The 19504-nt window shown below is 42.4% G+C and overlaps 1 protein-coding gene across 1 annotated transcript in view; it reads left to right on the top strand.

The window, feature by feature from the left end:
- The window catches only part of lrp1bb (low density lipoprotein receptor-related protein 1Bb), a 201462-nt gene that overhangs the window by 36759 nt on the left and 145199 nt on the right, over nt 1-19504 (top strand). The window contains exons 4-6 of the mRNA XM_085435115.1: nt 15031-15150; nt 15743-15871; nt 18472-18729. Coding sequence (XP_085291241.1) covers nt 15031-15150; nt 15743-15871; nt 18472-18729 — 507 coding nt within the window. The remainder of the gene's footprint in view (nt 1-15030; nt 15151-15742; nt 15872-18471; nt 18730-19504) is intronic.

The raw sequence follows: 19504 nt of genomic DNA on the forward strand, positions 1-19504 counted from the left end.
AAATAAGTAATCAGTAAAGTAACAGGATTACTTTCTGGGAGAAGTAATCAGTAATTAGTAACTAATTACCATTTTCAAGTAACTTGACCGACACTGCTTATGAGTTAACAGGTAACTTGATGATACAAAATCAGCAAATATGATGAAACATGATGCTTGTTTGTTATTGTTGTCTTGAGTTATCCATGTTTAACATTAAATGAATCGCTACAAAAATAAAATTACATAAAAAAATTTATATTTTTATATAAAACAAAATGATTTGCTTATTGCTACAAATTCTACATTAAACCTTATTAACACATTACCTTACACGTGACAAATCCCAGGGTCGAGACCAGCCGGAGACACAAACCTCAGGGGTCACAACCTTCAGTATTCCCGGTACTAACTCGGATAAACGGGAAGCTCGTGTCAGGAAAAGCATGCGCTGTAAAATCGAACATGCTGATTCATCCACTGTGGTGACCTCTTCAAAAGTGAGCGAGCAGCTGAAAGGAGCTTTTCTTCAAATGAAGCTGTTTTAGTGTTTCTCCTCTGATGTTATGCTGCACATCATTTATCAGTGAACATGTTTCGTGGCATCTTTGTGTTGTAACTTCCTTCAGAAGGCACTATCTGATAGTTTGTGTAAGAGCGTGTGATCGGACTACAAACACTTCACCTCTTAATGCAGCCGTGCTGTCGGCTGCTTTGAATACATCCTGGCCTCAAGGAATAAAAAGAACGATTCTTTCTCAGTGAATAAATCAGTCCTGCATGAAAAATACATCGATTTATTAAATAATTAGTGCATTCATTATTTTTCACATTTCCTTCTGTCTTTTCCTTTTTTAAACTTGCCTTTTTGCAATGACATAAGCCGTTATGCTTCGTCTGTGTTTACACTGTACAGGATGCTCAGTCCCACACGGACACACCCGACTCATCGGCAAGCAGGAGAAATTGAGGTCACCAAAGAGAAGTTTTAGGCAGCCAGCTGTGTTTCTTAAAACTTTTTTCCCCTGCCTTTCCTGCCCACCTCTTATGAATATACATGCCGACGTCCCGGGAGGCCTCGGTATGAAGGTGCCCATATGGAAAACCACCAAACTCTTTTAGCTCACCTTCAGGAAACCTGCTCATTCTTAATCGTATGCTCACGGTTGTGCCGTTAGTCTCTGAAGTCTCTGCTGTTTGCACTGAGGAAGACAAATGTCAGACTTAAATAAACAGAATTCAACTTGTGGCTTCATATGTTATCTTTAGAGCGGTCCCAGAAAGCGAACGCTCTCTTCTTTAAATGAATGTGGTGAAAAAGACAAAAGGCTTAAAGCCGAAGTAAAGTTCCATCCATTTATGTTTATGTTAAATATTATTATTCAGAAATGAAATCATGCTTAATATCACAGTGATTATTTTTGTCTTTGCCTGTTTCAAGCAGTTTAAGAGAAGCATCACTTTTAAACTCTTTGGTTGGTGCGTTTCATCTCGCAGGCAGATTTGACACTTGATGACACATTAACAGCAGCGTCATCAAAGATCATCGATAGACTGATGCCAGCTCAGTGCTGCCGCTGCTGTGTCGATGTCTACATAAAGTACAGTAACGTAACCAAAAAGTAACAGCCGGCGACTGATAGGTTTGTAGCTTGTACCTATCTGCTGGAACGTTGAAGACAATATAATTACACACAAGCAAAACACAAGTAGGCAAGCTTCTTCATGTTACTCGTGCACGGGAGAGAACCGGACAACCGCTTGACTCCAGTTGGTCTCGTCCGTCCCTTCCATACCACTGTCCTTTTATTGAGGTTACATGAATATGCATAGGTTCATTAACATATGACGTCCACATACACACAAAGAGTACCTTGCCTGTGGGTGTGTGTGTGTGTGTGTGTGTGTGTGTGTGTACTGCTGATCAAAGGGTCATAAAAGCACACAAGCAAACATCCTTGGTCAGGAAGAGGGTAGACTAGACCCCCCCGGTAAGGAAGTCCAGCAGGTCATCTAAACAGAAAAGCACTCAGACTAGAACAGACATAGCTACGTTAATCCCACCATAAATCAGCAAGGGAAGATACGATCTCTCCTCTCTTCATGCTACACAGAGTTGTTACAGACCTCTTAGGATGAGACATTCTTTCAATCTACAAATGATTATATACTTCTAAGCATATGTGAGTAAATGTTTTTAAGCATAAATGACAATCAACAATACAAACTCTAACAGCGACCTTTTCCTCACGCTTTGTTTGCCATTCATCTCAACAGTTTGTTTATATTTTGAGTTCAAATTCTGAAATTGGTTTCAATTTGATTAGAAAGTCTTGTTTTGTCAGATTAATGCCTTCCTTAGCTATTGTCTGAGTTCTGAGGATGAGCTTTTTTTAAATTGGATGTTATCTTTTGTAGCTTATTGAGACAGCGTTGATCGATTGATCCATAGACTGAAACATTCTGAGAAATCAAACCCTCTGCCTAACAAAACTTTAATGTACATATTTTTCCCATCAAGACAAAATCAGCTGAAGGTTTAATGACTCAGACACAGGTGACCAAAAATAATCATATGAACACGGACGCAGAGTAATGGGATCGATTTCAGTGTTTGCCCATCATGTGCCCTTGGCTGTACACATCGTGAGCATACAATAAAACGGGATTTGCATACACGTAAATTGTGATGCAATACTCTCCAGTAAAATTAGATGCTAGGATGAGTTGTTATTATTCCCTCCTTCATGCAAAAGCAGCACAAAGCCTGAAGCAGTATTTTGTATATCGATTTAAAGTGGCAATGCATTTTTTTTTTTTTTTTTTTTTTCTTTTTCTAAATGACATCAGAAACAGCAGTATGCGACATTACGTGATGGCAGAGCTTCAGTTCATCCTTTGTCATTTTTTTTTTTTTTTTTTTTTTTTTTTTTTTTAAATAAATAGGACAGGGGGAATGAATGAGAGAGAGAGGGGGAGAGAAAGAAAGAAAACCAAAGGGGAGAAGAGACGGTGAGAAGGGGGGGGAAGAGAGAGAGAAAAAAAAAGAACTCCTGGGTCACCTGTATGGAGAAAAAAAAAACAAACAAACAAACAAAAACAAACAGAGGAGACAGCAAACAACAAAGAGCAACATAATAATAGAGAAAGCAAAGCACCATCACAATAAACTAGCTAGTCATAGATATCAGTATTTACTAAATAATAAACGATATTGTGCAGCACGCAAGATAGACAGCGCACAGTGTGCTTTGAGGCAGCAGCCAAGAAAGCTGTAGTCCGCGTCTGTGAATACCCATGTGTGCATACCTGTGTGGATCAGCATGCTTGCATTCCAAAGGTTTCTCCATGTAATGATCTGCTAGGGAGTGTGGGGGGGCCACAGCCCCGTCCTCCAGGGTGTGAAGCGGGTATGGAGGAGATCAAAACTCCAGACATCCAGAGGCCCCCAGAACACAAGAGACCAAGGAAGACCAACAGAGGGGCAGCCGCGCCACTGTTCTAGTAAGAGCTGAGGAGAGTCCCAGATGAGGGCTCGCCCAGCAGCCGCGGAGCAGAAGTCAGGGGGAGTTGCAGTGACGCGCCCGTGAGCTCCGCCGGCCCCCAGCTGCGCCTGAGTGACCGAGCCCTAGGCCGAGAGGCCGGGGGCACCCCACCTCCAAAGGGGCCCGAGTGAGCCCCAGGCCCCAGGCCCCGACAAGCGGCCGCCAAGGAGTGAGCCGGTGTGTACCCGGACACCCACCCCCAGACACAAAGAACCACCAACACACCGACACCTGAGGGAGTCCGCCACCGGCAGGGGAAGTGGTGGTGGGTGGAGATAGGCCTCCAAACCTTGGAGGGCCTGAGGTGTCCCCAGAGAGGTGGCGTCTGATACCCAACCTGACATATAGACACAGACATACAGGCACACACAGATACAAACATCCATTCCCACCCTCATGCTCTCATATGCACTCACTCCACACTCAACCAACGTGGAGACAGACATAAAGAGACGCTGTACACACAATCACACTCCCCAAGCGTACTCTACGAACCGGGTCTAGGTACCCTTGCCCCTGGAGGGGGGAATTGCACCCAGACCCAGGTGGTGTTACCCTTTTCCCTGCGGTGGGGAGAGGCAGACCACCCCGACTCCGCAGCAGCAGGGAGGCCCCACACCCCAGACCGCAGTCGGACGGCCAACTCCTCCTACTAGCCCTCCCGCTCCAGCAGGCCGCAGAGAATGGGGGTGGGAGAAGACTCCAAACCTCCCTCCACCCGCTCATTGTAGTGTTGATGCATATGTGTTCTAAGGTGCAATTAAACAAGGTGCCTAACAAAACTTTAATGTACATATTTTTCCCATCAAGACAAAATCAGCTGAAGGTTTAATGACTCAGACACAGGTGACCAAAAATAATCATATGAACACGGACGCAGAGTAATGGGATCGATTTCAGTGTTTGCCCATCATGTGCCCTTGGCTGTACACATCGTGAGCATACAATAAAACGGGATTTGCATACACGTAAATTGTGATGCAATACTCTCCAGTAAAATTAGATGCTAGGATGAGTTGTTATTATTCCCTCCTTCATGCAAAAGCAGCACAAAGCCTGAAGCAGTATTTTGTATATCGATTTAAAGTGGCAATGCATTTAACAGGTTAGCACTTTTACAGTAGGAGGGTTGTGGGTGCAGGATGTGTGGTGGGCTGGAGCCCTGCTGTGGGGAGTGTTTATGCTCTCTGGCAGTCCAAAGACATCTTATTCAGATTAACTGGGGATTCTAAAAGTGGGGATGCAAGTGAATGGTTGTCTGTCTCTCTGTATTGGCCACATGATGGACTGGCCACCTGTTCAGAGTGTACCTGGTATTTTGCCATATGACAGCTGGGATAGGCTCCAGCTCTGTGAACCCTGTGCAAGCTTGGTTGATAGCTATGAAATGCTAATCACTCTAATGATTGTATTACTGCTGTAAGCTAGTCACAGCAAGTGGTTAGCTACAGTCTCAACAAATCCTCTGGTGGAAACCCGGAGCAGTCGGTAATAACAGACAATGGTCTCCCTTTGGAAGCTGTTGCTACATGGCAAACATTAGCATTAAAAGCTTTGATCTTCCCATTCTCATTTAGTCCTTTAGTCTCCAGCTGTCTCCAGCAGTAGGAAGCTGCTGTGATGCATTCTTGTATAGTTCTGAGTTTCATGGTTTCTTTCTGGGAGTTGATGCTGTGGATGACGGGCATTGTTTGCTTGTTCTTCTACACCTGCCACCATCTTGTGGTACAAATTAGTATTAGACAACAGTTCACTTGTTATAACGCAATATATCGCTATTTGTCCAGAGCTGCACAGGTTCCTTTACAATAAATGCTTTCAAATAATCTGAGCTGCTCTCAAAGAGATGTGCCTATAGGAGGACAGGCGGTTCCCGACGTCTTTTACTTCCACTGACATTTAAGCGACACATTAACAAGTACTTTGCTACATTTATCCCAGAGTAATCTCAACCCACACCATTACATTAATCATCAACAGCCTTATTTAGTAATAGCTCATCATTACTTGACATTTACAGCCAAATCGGTTCATTTGTTGATAACAAAGTGCGGCGCAGAAAAAATAGTCAGACGGAAAACAGGTCAATTTGAATATCAAAAACAGCACACAATAGATATAATTCATGCTTTGTTGACAGCTCAGACAGCATAAGTCCCCCAATAACTTCATTCACATACTGAATACACATGCAGCAGTCAGGCCCTACTCTAATATAGCGTTCTGTTTAATCTGCCATGCATGTGCTGAATCTCTCATTGCCAGTGAAAGAGCTTCTTCAATCATTTCCCCCACTGCTGGCACACAGTGCTGCTTCTCACTCTTCCATATCATCCTTCTGTGGGCTCCGATTCTCAGCTTTGCCCCCACTAGGAAAGTTTGCCGGGTCTCAATTTCTCTCCTTTGTGCTAAGCCTATGTTCTCTTAGGGAAAGATCAGCGTTCTGTGTCATCTGTCTCATGTGTCATTCATAATGTGTAATGTGTAGTACAATATTTATATTGTGTAATTATCTCTATATGAATCTGCATTTGTTAAAATATGCAGATTTTAATCCTTCTGTTTCAGCGAGGCTTATGTATAAACTGCTGCATCATTCAAGACAACAGAATAACATTAAGCTTAATGCATTATTGTAACTTCTCCCATGAAAAATGAACCCGTCCCCGATGGCTAACACACTGGGTGTGTATCTTTAACGTCACATCTCTCGCACAGATAAGCCAGGAGTGTTCCAGAATCTTTTATTTTGAAAGTTCTGAAGCTTCTCTATACGTTTCCTGCGTCGTTCTTCCTTCTCTCCTCACCTGCTGTGTGGAAGGTGATGCAGGTTCCATAAAAAGTAGACTGGGTGCTATTTTAACCAAAGAGCTGCTGCGAGGCTTCAGACGGCGCCTCCGGTGGAATCTCACACAACGTCTTGAGTGGGCGTGATCATATGTGGCGGTTGCCTCGGTGGTGAAAGGTGGGGTACAACCTGGACAGGTTACAGTCTATCGAGAAAGAAAATATTGTGTTAGTATCATGTTATTTATGTCATCTGCATTAAAATAAAAATTGTTATAGCGAGTTTTTAATTTTTTACCATCCTTAGATTCTGCTTTTGTCAAAAAACTTCAATAAAACTGCGGCGAGACCGAGAGGTTATAAGAAAATGTATTCAGATTACCTGAATAATCTGATCGTCTGCCATGACCCCTAATTGGCCTTGGCTAATGCCCCGCCCCTCCCTCAGCCTGGTTCTGCTGGAGGTTTCTTCCTGTTAAAAGGGAGTTTTTCCTTCCCACTGTCGCCAAAGTGCTTGCTCATAGGGGGTCATATGAATGTTGGCGTTTCTCTGAATTATTGTAAGGTCCTTACCTTACAATATAAAGCACCTGTGCGGCTGCTGTTATGATTTGGTGCTATATAAATAAATCTTTATTGAACTGAACGACTGACAGCCTGCCTGTTACTGACAGTTTATAGTTAGACTTAATGTTTGACTGAGATCATCCAGAAAGCCAAAATACTGTCTTAAAAACAACAATAAGCAGTCTTTACAAAAGGTTTATTAAACGTATAAACCATTGTAATGAATACATGGGAGATATTTTAAAAACTGTAGTCTGTGGTAGGCTGAGGGTTAAGCTGGTGATTATTATTTCAATCATTTCATGTCTGGCTACTGTGCTCGGTGCATGCTGGGTCCTGTGCTATTTTTGCTCACCAAAGAATGTTTCACAGAACAACAAAAAAGCCGCTCACTTGTGTTTGATGTTTGGCAAAGACAGATACATGATTTGGGTTATGTGTGTTGCTAAAAGAGCAACAGACTGATGAGTTTGATTTTTAGGAGGTTTGGGGAGGCAGTCGTGAGGTCCAGCAGCTCAAGAGATGTTGGGGATAAAAGATAGCGGTGAAGTGATTTCTCTCAATTTCTTCCTGGAGTGCTCAACACACTGCAGCTCGAGAGGATCCAATCAAATGGAGAAAGCACGACCAAATACAGCTATAAGGGGCAAACATAGAAAACTCCATCAAATGTGATGCAGATGGGAAAAAACTTGAAATACAGAAACACAAGTCAAGCACAGAAACTCAAAAGTACATTTGAAACATGCTGCAAATGTAGAAATCACAGGCATATACAAAAGCGCTGTATATAACACAGATTACACTGTTTCCAAGGGCCAATTAAAAGTAATGGATACAGCTGACACCCACTAGTTCCCATGGTGAGTCATGAGGTTGCCAGGATGTACCATCCATTATTTGTGTCAGAAAATAGGATCAAATAATATTTACTTTTACAGTTTGCTTCGTTTAACTTTGTGTGCTGTGCTGTGCCATTTTACCCCTTTGCAAATGTGCATTTTGTGCACAGCTTTAATAACTTTATTGTTATTACACATGTATAAATACAGGGCAACGAAATACAGTTTGCATCTAATCAGAAGTGCAATAGGAGCAGATTATGTACAGATAAAGATAATGTAAAAGGTGGGACTAGTTATGTACAGATTATGTACAAATAAGTGAAGTATGCAGATGTTTGTATTGCTATACACACAAAAATACAGATGTGCTACATATATACTAGTTGGTTGCACGAGGATATCAGCTCATGCAGTTAATTAAGAGACAGAACAACGTTCTTGGGATTGAATGCCTCTGCAGTCTCTCTGTTACTTAGACAAGCAAAATATGTTTTTATTACTATTTCCAGATAAGTGACACCTATAAATAAGACCTTTGAAATGTTAGAACCACAACTAACACTTTTATTATCCACGCTGAGAATATTTTTATAGACTTAAATTAGCCTTCAAATTATTATTAATATGATAATATCTAAATGCAGACTGAACCCTCTACATCAGGGGTGTCAAACTCAAATACACAGTGGGCCAAAATTCAAATCTGGAACAAAGTCGCGGGCTGACGTTAATATTTATTGAAATATATTTATTGCTCCAGATATAAGAATGAATCTTTTCTTATGGACTCAAACACATTTTGCTGAAAAACTGAATATGGAACAAGCAAAGCTTAATACTAAACAATTTATATATTAGCTGTATAATACCAGTAGGCCAGCTCTGATAGTCGTTTGGTATGGCTTCGTGGGCCAAATGTAATTAGGCTGCGGACCAAATTTGGCCCACGGGCCAGAGTTTGACGCCTATGCTCTACGTCCTCACTGACTGCCAATCCTCTCATCCTTTGTTTAAATCAGACCTGGGCTCCTTGCTTCTTCGGTTTCAGGTGAAGTTTGAATGATTTCAGGGTCAGGCTGCACCCAGACTTTAAGGTTCAGGCCTTACATCCCTGCTTCTGTCTGAAAATGAGGCATGTGGCAGAGATATATGGGCTCTGGTCTGTGGAAACAAATGACGTCAAATGATTTAAATTTGTAATAACTAATAAACATTGTTACAAATTGCTTTCAGTGGAGTGCAGATTTGATTGGACTGTGAGTGAACCTGTGCCCGTCTCAGTCTGTGTCCGTCGGCAGGAATCATCCTCTGAGCGTTACAGTGACGAGGTGCGGATGCCTCTCCCGGCGCTCTGACAAGCTCTTTAATGCATTTGATTCCCAAATATATAAATCTATTTCTGCTACGTAAGGGTAATCTGCACTTTTATGCAGCGATGATTTCTGTGTCATAGCACAACTTGTCAAAGGCGATGCGTTTGCCCTCTGCGCACCGATGTGAGTTATTGAGTTAATGTTGCTTTCAGACTTACACTGGCTGAAAGCAGAAGAAAGAAACGTGCGTATCGTCTCTCCTCTTTGTCTCTTTTCTCGAGCATTTCAAATCTGTTACTGAGATCAGCATCTTGGACTAATCCTGAAAATATTTGCATCCATTTTTTTCCTATATTTTCTGGTGATGAAGCTTTTTTAAAGAATAAACAGTGTCAAACATGATCTCTCCTCCCACCCTCTGTTTCTGAACAACGTTCAATTATCTCACTTGATTAACTTTTCATTACAACAACCCAAACAAACAAACAAACACTTTTCTCCAGGGTGAAGGAGTCTGTGATAAGTGATGCTCTTGTTCCAAAACGACTCGCCACCAACACGGCTCCATATTTTCAGCGTTTCTCAGTAGGTTGGAAATGTCCTGCCATCCAGCCTCATAGACTGTAACATATTAGCATATTTATTAAATTTTTGCCCCTCTAATGGATGGAACATTTGCAGTAAGTAGTCAAAGTGATCACTTTCCTCTCTGCTGTGCTACGGCAGTCCTTTCAGTGTTACCCTGCCATGCTGTACTCACTTTACCAGAAAATATGAGCTGGTAATTTTCTCTCCAAACATCTGCTAAAGATACGTGCATTTGATGATTTGGAGGCTTCAAGGAATCTCAAGTCCCATGTCAGGTTTCTTTTTGGGGTATTTTTTTAGTTACAAGCGACTGTCAGGCCCACAACACAATATGTAAACAACTGCAGATATCTGCAATCAATATTTCATGCGTCTCACTTTGTTATTCTACAGCCTGGCGAGATATTGTCAGTCATATCATTGCTCCCTCTAATGCGAGGAAACAATCTGGTGTCATCAAATACTATTACAGCAGATAATCTTCCTCAGGAGTGTTTAGAATTAAAATTTCATTGTTTGCTAGAAGATTTTGACACCCACACCCGAGACGTTTCCTCCAATATTTAAGGGCATGTCAGAAGCCTGGCTGCGCACCAGTTCCCAAATCTCTCAGCAAATTGTGCTTTGAGGGATTAACGACGTTTACTGTCACATTTGAGCCCTAGTTTGAGATGCAGGATTACATTTGGATAAAACAACCAAGCAGCTACAGTGTAAGTGCATTTATCTCTCAATTTCTAGGGAAAATTCCACCTTCTGCGCCACCCGGACAACTCCACGTCACATCAAAGCTGACACACTTAAGCTTCCCAGATAACTTTCTAAAGACTTGTCAATAAATCGTGTCACTGCAGTCACGGCACATCTTGCACAAATGTTATTTCCCCTGCACGCTTCTTGAATGTTTGAACCTGAGAGAATATATGACCCAATTTCACTGCTGTGGAATCAATCTTGTCACTCTTGCCACCTAGAGGATACCAACCACAGCGACAGACGAGTAACAGGCGAAGATCCTAATTTAAGCTTAGAAAATCACGAAAAGGTCCTTGAGCCAACTACGCTTTTACCTTTTGCGTTAGACGTGTCTACATTTGGTCCTGCGTTACATACAGGCCCTCACTGCAAAGACGTTTCGGGGAAAGGCCACCGCGATCCCTAAAGGGAGGCCGTAATTATGCCAGATGGGGCGTTCTGACTTTCAGCCTCGGGTAAGTCTTCTCGTGCCCGTGGTCAGACTTGTTGACAGTATTGGCAAAGGAACAGTGCCACACTCACCATTCATACTCTGCCATCTGTGTGTTGGAGAGTGGAGGCTGTGAGAAACTTCTGCTGGGCTAGCGGAGCGGGCGGAGGCATGCCTTTGTGTTGGACTGATGAGCGGACGTACAAGTGGAATCAGCTTTTCAATTATTTTAAAACAATCCATTTAAACCTGGACCGTGATTTGCTCGTTCCACCAAATACACCTCAGCGTTGCAAATTATGAAAAAGTTCAAAAAATCCTGAATCTGAGAGGATCATAACAAACTAAACAGACTGAGCCTCCTCTGGGATGCAAACAGTGTTTTTAAGTGAAGCATGATGTGAAAACAGATGGAATTAATTTTGTGCAATTGCTAGAATCATTGTGTTCGTACATCTGATTACTGCAAATTAGACCAGGCTTGCTGTTGTGCTTCAGAATGATGACAGTTGACATGTTTTACATTTATATATTTTAGTAATTATGAAGCACTAATGTTTTTCCAAAGAGCTGAAACGAAGTGGACAAACTCACAAGTAGTTTTGCTCATGTGAGCATAATTTCTTTTAAGGTAAAGTCATAACAAATTATTCATGCTTTGTTCATTTGAGGCCGCTCGTGTCCCGCTCGTGCATCTTTGCCAGGTGGCTGTGAGAGTGATGAGCAGTGTGTTTTACATTCCAGTTAATGCCAATTTTTGTAAAGACGATACTTTGGAGAGCAGAACCAAAGCAGCCTTTCTCACATATTTTAAGGCACGCTGCACAGTGGATGACCACCACATCAAGGCTACTACATTCACTGTACTATTTACTGATGTTCAGCACACAGCTCTAGGTGTGTGAAAGGCAGCTAGGAGGCTCGGTGGCACGTACACAGTCCCCACAGCACTCTGTATCTGCCACGAGGGGAAGCTGATCACATGGTGTCTTTGAGACGATATAAGGATTAGCGTTGAAAATCTTAAGTCTGCCGTGTACTCGTTTTGCACACTGCTTTGCAACAGGGAAGTGTGCTAGTTCCACACCGTGTGATGAATAATGCACAGGCTGCGTGGGATCCACACAGTATTCAGTAAACTTTTGCTTTTGTTCCTTTTAATTAAGTGAAATGGTGCCTTACACACAAAACGAGATATATCGTTTGAATCTAAGTAGAGCTTGAATAGAATCAGTGAACTTGTTCATTGCTGCGCGTACAGCACGTGTTGCACACTCAGGAAAATCTCTGATGATCAGAGTCATCAGGCGTCCAGTGACGTAGTGTATTCAGAGTGAATGGCAGCTTGAAGTGGCAGTTGAAGCCATTCAAATGCTAATGGATCGGTGAGATAGGATACAGTGACAGTGGATTTATCCAAGCAGGCACATTTTACTGGCCTGTGGCTTTTTCTATGAGATTGTAATTCTGGTTATTTTCAACCTGTGCCTTTTGTATGGGCTGTTTGATGTTTTATTGTGCAGCTTTACCTTTCTGTGTTTTGCCAGTGGTGTTGCTTTATATTTGATCCCTTCATGCCCAGCACAAAGGGATAATATATAACCTCTGTATAACCCCAAAACAGCTGAAACACAAGAGGTCCTGTGAAATTATTCGACTACCTGAACTTTGAATGTAGCCTCTGATAAAATGATTCCATCACAAATGTACTTCTTTCATGAGATAGCTTATCATTTATAAAATGTTGAATGAGTATTTTATCTAAACAAATTTAAAGCCTGGTTTAAATAAAGTAATTAGATTATATCAGTAAAAGTTGATTGTTTTGCAGGATGCGAAAGCTATCCTTTAATTAAAATACATCAGCTCTTCATCAATATTTTTAGCAGTGTTGGCTAAGGCAGCAGTCAGTGCACTGTAAACCTGTAAAACCATGTAAACAGTCTTTATGAACACAGTCGTTCCTTCTCCTGCAAACGTTCTCAGCCAGCACAGGTCACATGTATAAAGACGTCCTGCTAATGAAACCACAGCACCTTTATCATATACGTAGAGTTTCTTGCAGTGGTTGTTTCAGACCTGTTGGTCCTGTCAGGACCTCGATGGGGTTTTGACATCTTCTCTCAGCGCAGTAACACCCGGCGTCCTGGCCTTTCTCTATTTTGGTGGAATGGAAACGTCTGCAGCGCTTTGGAGGAGGACGAGGTTCAACAGCCCCAGACTGCACTCAGTTCTTCTGTGGCATTAAGCTTTATTAAACCACCTGTGAAAAATTAGATGTCTTTCAGAATCTACACTGCTGCTGCACTGCATCAGTTCTCAGCTTTCGTCCTTATCTGGAGTCGAGTGCTTGGACTCACGGTTTAGTTTCATTGAGTGTCGAGTCTGATCGGCACTCAGTGTGTTTTGTGCTAAACTTCACTTGGCAGTTTTCAATTAATGCGTTTGTGGTGCAGCAAAATACTGCTTTACTGACTCAAATTCAAAATTCAAATTCAAATTTTATTTGTCACGTACACAGTCATACACAGTACGATATGCAGTGAAATGCTTGGACAACTGCTCGTGACCTAAAGAAAACAAAAAAGAAAAAGGCTATGAATAAGATAGGAAATAAATATGAAAAATTAAAAAGGGTAAATTTAACTAGGAAGGAATAAAATATAAATTAAGGTTAAAAATGAAATAACTGTACAACACAAATTAGAATTCTTGCACTCTTCTGGTGTGTCGAGTCCTGAAAATACGACTAATGTCAAACGCACGTCCTTTAAGCACGTAAAAGCAACTTTAGATGTTTTGTTTTCTTTGGATTCATAATGCAGCTGTTTATTTATTATCCCAGAAGTCTTTCACCACCATGAGCCTGGGAGGAGGTCCAAAGGTCACTGAGCATTCACCATTTTAATACTTCTGTATTTGCTCGCTTTGTTTGCCCCCAAATAAAAATTCAGTCATTTTAAGTTCTGCTGCCTGTCAGTCAAACTTTTCGAGGCTTTATGAAGCAAAGACAGAGAAAGCTCAGCGCTGTGGGACCACAGCAGCCATTTCTGAGATTTTAATGTCAGTAAAATTATTCTTTGCTCACCGAAGTCGAGTTTAACACTGAGACGTTTTATTATGACCTCATTAAAATCAATTCAACCATTGAAGACTTACAGGTTCAGCATGTGTTGCATATGTTACTGACAATGATAATGTCATATTCAAAGATCATCTGCTTGTTTTGGTGATATTTATCTCCACTGTTTGAAATCAGCGTTGTGAAATTGGTCACTGAGCTAGCAAGAAAAACCATCCATCCATCTTCATCCGCTTTATCCGAGGCCGGGTCGCGGGGGCAGCAGAGAGGCCCAGACCTCCCTCTCCCCGGCAAGAAAAACCAACTCCTGGTAACTCATCAAGATCTTAAAAATAACAAAATTACAACAAAACCCCCCCAAAGACCATCATTTAGAAAGTAATGATAACTCGAGCTCCGACTGTCATTGTGTTCCCACGATGCTACTGAATGTGAATGCAGCCTGTCACGAAATGAATCGGTCTGCAGCAGCATTTCATAATGTCTTGAAATGGTTAGCGCAGGAAAGCCGGAGCACAATCAATACAGTCCTTTATCTTTGGGGCTGTAAGTTGACATTAATTAATGTTCAGCAGTGACATATCTGTCTTTGCCCTATTAAAGCTTTGTTTTGAGGGTTATTCTTCCCACTGTGCCATTTATTCGTTTTTATTCTGCTGAATGTTCATCACGCCATAATTAGCCATTTTTCTCCCATCCAGAGCATCATAACCCATCACAACACGACAGCGTTGGCTTCCTGAGCACCGTTACCAGCCCGTTTGTCACTTGACGAGTTAACAATACAAAGTTTGTCAATATGTTTTCGTTTCATAAGTCTGATCGTTTATATCGGACTTATGAAACATGCAGTTTAATGTTATTTAAAGGCTGATGTCTTCAGTCTCCTCCGGCCCGTGTTGTTTGACATTTAATAATCAACACAGTGACATTTGTTTCAGCTCGTTCCTTCCTGTAGAGATACCGTAGCTAACATTTACATTGGAGCGTCTGTAATTTCTGTCATTTACATTCATTGAGTGAATGATCGAAGCAAACTTGTGATGGGCAGCTTGAATAATCAAAGAAGTAAGTTCCTATTCCACCTACTCATTTATGGCCTTTCTTCTCTGCTCCTTTCTTCCTGTCCCCCCTGCAGAGCTGCTGTCAGCCTGCCACGAGCTCCGGTGCCGCTATGGCTGCGTCATGACTAGAAACGGCACCTTCTGTTTCTGCGCTGACGGCTTTGAGGTTGGGGAGGACGGGACGAGCTGCAGAGGTAGGATCCTGCACCGCTGGTGGGGCCTCCTGCCATGGAGCGCTCCCCCCTTTTCCTCCCTCCTCTCTGTGCAAGTCTCTCCTTTTGCCCTCGGCCACACTTCTTTCATTTGAATAAGCAGGAGCTGCTGCCTATATGAGAACCATCTGGGCCTCATGCACAGCACAGACACACACACATCCTTACACATGTATACAAATACTTCGTGCTTTTTTTATGTTCTTCATGGTGTGGGGCACAGGACATGATTTTGCTACAGTTGCACTGAATTATTTGAATTCTGCACATAACTTGTGCATAGAATTGCATAATTATGGAAAGGAAAAGTTTCACAAAGTGGGAGTGCTGCTGGAGTTTGATTCTGCTGGGGGAGGCATGAGAAAGCGCCGTTACAGCGCAGCGCATTGCTTATAAAAGTAATTATACCTGAGGTGCCAGAGTGAGAAAGCGCTGTTACAGCGCAGCGCATTGCTTATAAAAGTAATTATACCTGAGGTGCCAGAGTGAGGCCGCATTAAGTATACTTTATGTATTTGGGTCATGTTTGAGCACCTAATTTGTTACAAATGACTCTCTTCCTGTTTTCCATAAGATCATGATGAATGTGCCATGTATGGAGCATGCAGCCAAACCTGCACCAACACCTACGGGTCATACAGATGCAGCTGCACAGAAGGGTACATCCTGCAGCCCAACAGGATATCGTGCAAAGCCAAACAAGGTGAGTGGCACGCTTGCATCATAATTAGCACAGCGTATGCGTTCTGTCTCGTTCAGACGTGGAATCCCGGCTTATCGTCTCCTCGCTTTTCACAAGAACTGGTAGCGCAAGATTAATGGGACTGAGCGATGACCACATCCATCACCACACGGGGACGGCTGGATGTGGTCAACCCAGGATAATGATCAAATTAATGAGCATGAGATTTTAAGTGGGCGCAGTCTGGAGTATTTTGTGCAGAGACAATACCTGACATCACCGTGATTTATGTTAATGCCCGATGCTGCTAACAAATCTGCCCCAGTGAGGAAAGCAAGCTACTTATTGTAGAAATTAGACAAATCAAAGAGTTATTGTGTTTTGGTGAGTGCGGTGTGTAAATAGTCCTGAGTTGTGTAGTTTACACGTCCGTGCCCGTGTTTTTTAGGGTTGTTGCCACTTTGGCGCATATGGGTTGAAAATAGCTGGAGGCCCAACACGTCTTGTTGGGGAGACGCCGCTGGTGCAGCTTTTAATCATGGTGACTGGTGTCCTACCAAGAATAAACTGAATATGATTACCCATAAACTTAACTGAACCCAATGCTCACATGCATTAATATTAATTTAGCAGAGAGCAATAGTGGTACAAGGATAACTATGGGGTTACCATTAGTTGTAAAAGCTCATGAATATAAATTCCTGATAGAGCTCTCAGAGGCCAGGAGATGAGGAGCAGCAGGGTATGAAAAACATATTAACGCAGCGAGTGTAAGATTGAAGTCGGGACTCTGAAGCGCACATTTTTCTTTTTAGGGATTTAATCTCGGTTTAATCTCTGCTTTGACTCTGACTTCAGTGAGTTTTACTTTCTCCTAACATAAATGTGACGACACCCGTATGCTCTTCGTTTCTACTCGATTACAAATGTTTGAAGTGCAAATATGATGTTGAAAACATCTTTATTTAATATATGCAAAATACAGTTATCAGTACTTTCTGTAGATGATAGTTGAACCTGTTAAAGACATTTAGTGTCACGTGGTTGTGTCAGATGTAACCCTGGTGTATCGGATATGTTTGGTTGTTTAACCTCAATGTTGTGTGAACATGAGCTGTGATTGGACACCGCCGCCTGTGTCAGGATTGGCTTTACCTCGTCATTAAGTTAAAGAAAACATCCACAGGGCGCCTGGTGTCACAGTGCTGTGTGTGTTTTAGTTACATTCTCTCATTATTGTTATTCGTGGGTTTTGGTTCTGCTTGTGTTACATTTTTAGTCCTTGGATTTTGGTTTCTCTTACTTTTCCTTTCTGGTGTTCCTCGTTTCGTCTCCTTGTTCCCTTCATCTTCCCACTCAGTCGTGTCTCTGTCTCAGTGTCTGCATCTTTGTGATTGTCTCGTGTTTCCTGTTTTACTTTGAAAGTCTGTGTCCTATGTCAGTGCATCTAGTTTTGCTTCCTCTTGTCTCATTATGTGTGATTAGTCCAGCTGTGTTTCCTTCCTGTTTCCCTCATTACTTCCTTGTATATTTAAGCCCTGTGTTTTCCTTCGCCCACTTCCATGTGCTGTGTGTTTCCTCTGTGGTCCTTGTTATCCTTGCACCCAGTTTCTAGTTTCCTAGTGTCTTTGTTCTCGTCCTTAGTTTCTAGTTTTCTGCTTTTGGATGTTTTTACTACGGCGTAATAAAGCTGCCTGTTTGAGTTCATCCTTTGGCTCCTACATCCTGTAACCTGACACCTAGTTTATGTCAAAATGTAGTTTGTTGTTTTGGTTTATGAGCTTCAGCTGCGTGCGTTGTATATGAGTGCAGACTTGTATATAGTTAAACATGTATGGATTATATACTGTTGAATTCTGAATATTGATTTGTAAATAATGGAATTTGAACAGACAAAGTGTGAACGTCATCCTGCTGCTTTTCCAGCATAAACATTGTGCAGACATTATATTCATGAAAACTTTTCTTTTCTCTTGTTTCATGTTTGAAATAAAACGATTCTAATTCCTTATAATAACTTTGATATTTATCTTTTCCCATGATACATGTTTGTAGCCTCGCATGGTCAAAGTCTCATCTACCCCCCAGTGTGGGAGAAAAACGCTTGTCCCTGCGTCACGCACCAGCAGTTATTTGAGTGGACATTCTGATTTATTACCTATATTAGGAGGGCAGCCCTTGACTTGAACTTGTGCTGAAGATTGGGATAAATAAGGGCCCTTTCAGGGGGTGAACCTGATGTCAGAGACTGTGCACGCTCAATTAAGCCCATAAAGAGGCTTATTTCAGTTCCACCACCGCAGATCTCGTTCCACGAGTCCAGGCGGGAGTGTGTGCTGGTGAACACTCACATGTCATATCTGCGTTTCCTGTTATTTGAGCTTCAAGAAATCTGTCCTGAAAGTGTTTCCTGCTGTTTGTTTGTGCAGTGGTGGAATTAGAAATATTGTGCATGTTTGCCTTGGTTGGGTTAACACTGAACAGTTAGACAGTAAACTTTCCGATGGTCTTTCCGCTCATATATTTTGCATATCACGCTGTTTTTAAGGGAAACTTTACTGAGCTAGCAGAATAGCTTTGCTGAGTCATCCCACGATAAGATTTATGTATGTTTATTTCAGATCCTGGCGACAGCCGGCCAGCGCTTCTCATCGGTGGCTCAGATCGCATCGTCGTCACCCATCTAAATGGAAGCGGCCTTCAGCCGCTCAGGTCCTTGAGGACAAATGGGACGCTGGCTCTGGATTTCCAGCAGAACCAGGAAAGTGTGTGCTGGGTGCTGTCTTCAGAGTCCTCTGGGCAGCTCCGCTGTGCTGTGACAAGGAGCCTGCGTGGATTCACACGGGAACAGGAAATACGAACTCAACAAAGTTTGCAGCGTATGTTTATATCAGGTCCTTCTTTTGTTCATTTTTCTGATAAACAGCCGTCTAACCACACGAATAAAAGGTATTCCTGCCTGTGGCGAGCATCATCCGGGGCTCACGCACACAGGCTCACGCTTCTTTGTTTTCTCATTGTACTTTGCTCTCTCCCTCTCTCTCTTACCTGCGAGCTGTCTCGCTCTATCTCCTCATTATCACCGAGGCTTACGACAGGTTAGCCTCAGCAGTTTTGGAATTCATCTTTATCCTGCAATCGCCATTCAGGCCTGCGAGCTGCACTCGCTGCGCTCGCTGCGCTCGCTGCGCTCGCTGCGCTCGCTGCGCTCGCTGCGCTCGCTGCGCTCGCTGCGCTCGCTGCGCTGCTTCAGAAGTGCTACCTTTTTCTGCTCTAGTAAAGATTCCCATGAATTATAGCCCATTTCATAACAAATGTGCTCGACTTTCATTTGTTAAAGTCTCATAGAAACCTGCAAGCTAATCAGAATTATTAATGGCCATGGTATCTTTTAAAAGGGCACTGGAACAACTGCACAAATAAAGATTTAGTTTATTCATCATGAGTAGCAGAGTTTGCCTTTGCCGTCAGGAAACTGTTCACAGAATCTTAACAACAACATTGCTGTCAGTTTGATCTCAGCTCGGACGTGGAGAAAACGTCTTTAATGCAAATACTGCAGGGTTGCTGCAGTAATATTTCTGCAGGGTCATTGGACATGAGTGGCGACAGACCCTCTGTAAGGAAAAGTCGTCCCCCTCTAAATGTGTCCTT

Source organism: Copadichromis virginalis, linkage group LG16, assembly GCF_057382275.1.
Source record: "Copadichromis virginalis isolate Kocher_CV1m ecotype Utaka linkage group LG16, C_Virginalis_male_GT1.1, whole genome shotgun sequence".
Lineage (NCBI taxonomy): Eukaryota > Metazoa > Chordata > Actinopteri > Cichliformes > Cichlidae > Copadichromis > Copadichromis virginalis.